Source organism: Acipenser ruthenus, chromosome 7 (genome assembly GCF_902713425.1).
Source record: "Acipenser ruthenus chromosome 7, fAciRut3.2 maternal haplotype, whole genome shotgun sequence".
Taxonomy (NCBI): domain Eukaryota; kingdom Metazoa; phylum Chordata; class Actinopteri; order Acipenseriformes; family Acipenseridae; genus Acipenser; species Acipenser ruthenus.
Genome location: NC_081195.1, coordinates 16,485,491 through 16,491,490, shown reverse-complemented (window position 1 = coordinate 16,491,490; position 6,000 = coordinate 16,485,491). Strand labels below are relative to the sequence as shown.

The 6,000-nt window shown below is 38.4% G+C and overlaps 1 protein-coding gene across 2 annotated transcripts in view; it reads left to right on the top strand.

Annotated features, from left to right (window-relative positions):
* Nucleotides 1–4,750: 4,750 nt before the first annotated feature.
* The window catches only part of LOC117415971 (coiled-coil domain-containing protein 6), a 35,268-nt gene continuing 34,018 nt past the window's right edge, over nt 4,751–6,000 (top strand). Inside the window, exon 1 of one of the 2 annotated variants that reach the window (XM_059026450.1) lies at nt 4,751–5,107. In XM_059026450.1, the coding sequence (XP_058882433.1) occupies nt 4,865–5,107 (243 nt within the window). In that variant the 5' untranslated portion in view covers nt 4,751–4,864. The remainder of the gene's footprint in view (nt 5,108–6,000) is intronic. The other variant, XM_034026954.3, reaches the window with a different exon arrangement.

Below are 6,000 nucleotides of genomic sequence, written 5' to 3'. Positions count from 1 at the left end.
GGATTGTGTGTTCTTTTAGATGCAAGACACTGTATACAAAATGCGAATCTTGCCTTGTTTTATGATATATAGCACTTTACTAACGTCATGAGAGCATTGTTCATGTTTCACTCTTATTCCTGAAGAAAACACAACATGCTACACCTATTACAAAACATGGTCAGCAGCTTGATCAGGTTAAGAAAACTGAACTTACCTACTGTATAGTAAGATCCAGGTGTGTGGCCTTTACGCACCCTTGAGGCCGCAAGATCCCCTTACCACACGGCTCAGTTCTAAGAAGTTGAATTCTTGGATTTTAATCATTTGTAATTTTAGATAAGAAGTCTGCCTGCTTTCTTGCATTACCTAATGAAGCATCCCAGTAGGGCGGGTATGTATGTAGGGATTGCAGTTTGACCCTTGGGGAGCTGCGTGCAACCCTCAGGACAGGTTACACACCCCTGTTTTGGATCCGTCAGAAGTATTGTACATAAAATAATAACAATATAACATAGAAATACATCCCCAAAATAGGCTTCTATGCCTTTAATAGGGTGATCTTTCCATTCATTGTTTATATGGAAGGAAATGTTCTCTTTAACAGCCTGGTTCCCCTTCCCTGGATCCTGCTGCACTGAAGCTGTGAAACTACAGTACTTGAATAAAGAGACATCTGGGTTTTTTCCATTACATTTTCTGTTTTTCCTTTGGTTATTCATAGTCATCCACATGAGAACCAAGACTAATTTATTAAATTGAACAGTAGATCACCACAGGACTTTGCAGGTTGACTAGTTTAATTTACTGCTAAAAATATATTCTATACAATATGAAATGTGTTTCACTGGACCCTGGGGTGGCAAGAGAAAGTATTTCTAAAATAAATTAATTTTACACAAATTCATAACCTGCTTTACTTACTATGCTTTAACTTGATGTTTGTAAAGCCCCTACTGAAGAATTTAAGTGCACTATATAATATATAAATAATATATAAGTGGAACCTTTTATGCAGTAAAGCAATTAGGATTGGTAATGAACTTCATCCAAAGCATTCATCAGAATTATTCTCATTTACCAGTTTTCATCAATGTCAGGTAACACACAAGCTTAATCATATTGTGTTAAGTAATGAGTCAAATGTTATTCTAGAGTTACAAAAAATAAAACACAACATAAGTAAAAAATATGAATGAATAAAAGTTCTTGAGGGTCAGTCGTTTTACACAAACAAACATGAAAATGTAAAAATATATATACATCTTTTAAAAAATAACCAGAAATCTTTGGGAATTAAACAAGATTGAAGTTGCAATTGAATATTACTAAGACAAGGAGGTTCAAACACTCCACTGTATGTCAGTAACATATATCCCCCATCGTGTAGCAAATTCAGAAATAGAGCGATCAGTATGATGAAAAACTTGATGATTCATGAAGCTTAGGGTGTGTCGGATCTAATTAGCATACATATACAGGGTGGGACAGAATATTAGAAATCCCTGTCAATAGGGCGAATCAACCAGGGTGGAATACATTTTAAATGGTTCTGGAAGGATATGTGACTATTCCTCAGTGATTAGTGCCTCTAATTTCTTCAGGGTAGGAGGCAGGAACTGTAAACTGTTAAGACCTCGTGAAACATCAGCCTTTTGTCTTGGATTTGTTTTGGATGTGGAAACACCTGCTATTCAAGCTCCTGGTGTTACGCCAGAATGACTGAAATAGCCTTCCAACAGGGATATTCAGCTTTTCCATGTCAGAGATTTGCATAACAAATGAATCGATCACAAGGGAAAACTTTCTTGTTACCTATCCATGAGGTTGCATTCTACAACACGAAGAAGACACACAGGTGACGCCACTAATATTATACAATAAAAGCCAGAATCACATGGTCTACACATAATGTAAAATGTGCTAAATGTGTTAATGACACCCTGAAGGAGTGGTAACCACCGACCATAATCCATGTTCTTACTTCATATTTGCACCATAGATATATTTATGGTTCTTTGCATGCATATAAATATGAATAGCTGGTACCTAATGACTTCGTGTATGTTGTAGTTCAAACTGCAATGATCTAGCTGTATCGAGACCATGTGACCAGCAACACAGGTAGCAGGATGCAGTATGTATAGCGTTGTATTTGAAATATTTGCATAACCATAAAAAAAGGAGTGACACCTAAAGATTTTCTTCTTTTCAGTTTTGTTTTTAAAGCTAGACATTCTATCTGGATGTTCTGAGGTAAGGCAGATTTTAAGACCTTGGTTAGCACTCCTTTAAACAGTAATGTCTAAATAACTACCACTATCGGTAGCAGCACTGCACAATGCAATATATTTTTATATACATAACCAGCTGAAAAGGAAAACAGAAAATGACAATTAAACAAATACAACAGATACATATGCACATAAACTAATATAAGTACAATAATAATAATAATAATAATAATAATAATAATAATAATAATAATAATTTAATAAAAGAAGTGCCAGTGTCTTAACCCAGTCTCCCTGTGGTTGCAGATGTCTAATATTTCTGTGACGCAAGTCACTCACTAAAGTATACAAGTTTTTTTTATTTTATTTTTTTATTTTTTTCAAAGTGGATTAGGGCACACTAAGGATGACCAAGGAGGCCCAAATATCCAAACCACATTTGCTCAAATATCTGCATTTTGGAGGCTATGTAGTCCAGTGGTTAAAGAAAAGGGCTTGTAACCAGGAGGTCCCCGGTTCAAATCCCACCTCAGCCACTGACTAATTGTGTGACGCTGAGCAAGTCACTTAACCTCCTTGTGCTCCGTCTTTTGGGTGAGACGTAGTTGCAAGTGACTCTGCAGCTGATGCATAGTTCACACACCCGTCTGCTAAATAAACAAATAATAACCAGCCTATATTAAGGTCGCTCACAGGCTGCAATACTACCCAGATGTAACTGCCATTCATTTAGAGAGGGGTCTTCCGTGGATTTCCACCCTCCCGCCAAAAGTTTTCTCCCAATCAATAGCACAGTCTGGAAACAGTCTGCTTTATAGGCAGGAAGGTGTGTTAATATAGAGGGGCATCCAGAATGTAAAGTCTGGGGCAGTAAGGAATGTCCATCTTAACCACATCCTGCAGGACATCATGAACCTCCAACCAGATTTTTTTAATTTGGGGGCAAGCCCACATAATATGAACCAATGATAAGATTGGATGGGTTTGGCCCAGTGGAGATAATTTACTAGTAGCAGAGCAAAAAAGGGTTTTTGTGTGGGGGGGAGGTAGGGAGGGGAGCCAGAGGCAAACCTCTCTATACTAAACCAAGGGAGTGACCTCTCAGGGGGAGTGGACCGCTGTGCTATATGTCTTAAGACAAATGCATAGTGATAGACTATTAATTTAGGAATTCCCAACCGCCCTCCATCCACAGGCCTTTGTCATTTTCTCATTCCATAGAAACTGATTACACAGTCTATCCAATTGAAAAAAGTATTTGCTTGGGATCTTAATAGGGAGAATGTGCAGTAAATAGTTTAATTTAGGTACACTGTTCATTTTAATTTGGGTGGAATTGTAAGGCCCAGGTATTTTATACCCCTCTTTGGCCATTGAAATGATCCTCACTGGAACAGAGATTTGGGACAGACGGAAGTTAGGGGGAGCGCCTCTGACTTTGCCCAGTTAATTTTGTATCCTGAGAATTTGGAGAATGAGTTCACCACTTTAAGTAAAGCTGGAATAGAGTTCTCTGGTTCAGACACGAACAACAAGATATCGTCGGCATAGAGCAGAAGCTTATGTGTTGAACCTCCCACCTGAGCCAATTCAGTTATGTAACTTTTATAGAATTCCCCTGTGAAACCATCTAGACCTGGGGCCTTGTTCGAAGGTAAGGCCTTTGTTGCCTCCATTACCTCCTCCAGTGTTATTGGGGGCATCCAGGGAGTCTCTGTCTTGGTCATTTAGTCCAGGGAGACTCAAATGTTAGGCTTTTTTTAATGTGATTATACAACGTGAGAAATTGCCTGCAACATGTGGTAACAATGTTTAGGCAAAGCCATTTCTCTCTTGTGTACGTGTTTGTTTTCAGTCGCACTTGAAAGTAGCAACATCTGCAATATGTAAAAGCTTTATTTCCCTGTGTTCATCTCAGTCATGACTGGCAAGACAACAACTCTGACACATTTTCAGGGAGGGCTGATAGTCGGCTCTTGGGTGGCAGGTCCTTTCTTATCCAAGACTGCAGAAATGACTGCTCTCTCAAGTGAACCGATTCTGAGATTGCAATCCCAATCTTCCCTGATGAAATCAGAGGCAGTGTTCAATTAAGAATGGTCATGTTTTTTTGTTTTTTTTTAATTGGCACAAGGACGTTTCCGTAGTAACAATTCAGGATGCAATGCATGTGTTTTTTTATTCTAATTATATTTTATAGGAAATATTTACATATCAATAAAGCATGGTTCTGTAGCATAAGGGCAGGTTGGTACAATGGTATATGCCATGTGTGAATGGTATCACAGTAACCAATATCAAAGTTGTATGAACCAATATACATTAATAATCCATTGCAGTACAACCTTACTATATGTGTGCAGTATTTGTTCATAATGGTTGTGCTATGGTATGTAATAAATTGGAATTATAATGCTATGCCAATAAAATAAAATAAATGTACTGGGACAAATGTTTACACATTTCACTTTATTACCCTGAGTGGCTGTACTCTCTTTCAATCACATTTTTTGTCGTTCAGTTTTGTGTTCCTTGTTGCCGTTTCTAGTGTTCAGCAATAGAGGTCGCTGCCGGAGTTGTCCGCTGTTTCTACCACCATACCACTCCTCCCTGCTAGTAACACTGCTGCCCCTCACACTCGCTCGGCAAACATGGCAGACAGCGCAAGCGAAAGCGATACTGATGCAGCCGCGAGCGGCTCGGCCGCCCTGCAATCCGCTTCCAGCAAAGCGGGGATCATAATCTCCCCGTTCCGACTGGAAGAGCTTACAAACCGACTAGCTTCGCTGCAGCAGGAGAACAAAGTGTTGAAAATCGAGCTGGAAACGTACAAACTGAAGTGCAAAGCTCTGCAGGAGGAGAACCGGGAACTGCGTAAAGCTAGCGTCACCATTGTGAGTATGACATTATCACAGCAAAGCAAAGTGTGTGATCAAACATGAATCATGAATACCCATGCAGCTTTAGCACATAGAGCACATCAGCTCATCAAAATGTTGCATGAAGCATCTACAAAAAAAATCGTTTTATTTTTGTCATTGTTTACAAATGTCTTCCTTTTTGGGACAACTCGCCTCGGGCCCATTTTTTCTCAGTAGTGTGCAATATGGTTTTCTGCTGCTGCATGACATGAGCAGGCTGCGGCTTGGGTATTAGTGGGTAATGATTGTTATACTGTAAAACAGCAGATAGGAAACTGTAGTGATGATAGATTTTCCTTTGACTCAAACGTCTAGTTTGTACTTGTTCACGTTGCTAACGGATATTGTCACTGTTTACTGCGACTAGTACTGCCAGTACACAAGTTAATAAATTATATCTATTAGCAAAGTAGCTTTAGTAAAAGGAGAATTCATTGTTTTTACTTGAAAGCATAGATACGTTTATTTTGGTGGAAGCATTGCATTAGATTTTTATTAGTATGTTTGTTTATTTTATTTGTTTAATTAATTATTTTTTTTACAATTAAGTTATTTTTTGTAGTCGGATTTTGGCCTAGGTTGCCGTGTCTTGCGTCAGGCATTATGACCAAGCTAGCTTGTTTTCATGGGAGTTCGTATTTAACCTTTTATGTAGTGTTTTTTTTTTTTTTTTTTTTGTCGTCTCACATGAAATTCTGTTGTAGTAGAGGCCTTTACTACTGTTCTGGCTCAGTTTCATTAAAAAAAGGGGGGATTGGGAATGGATAAACGTTCGTGTTTCTTTCAGTACCATGGTTGTTTGACAGCTATGTACTTTAAAATAACATCAACATTATAGTTAATACTGGTTTATATTTGTTACACTG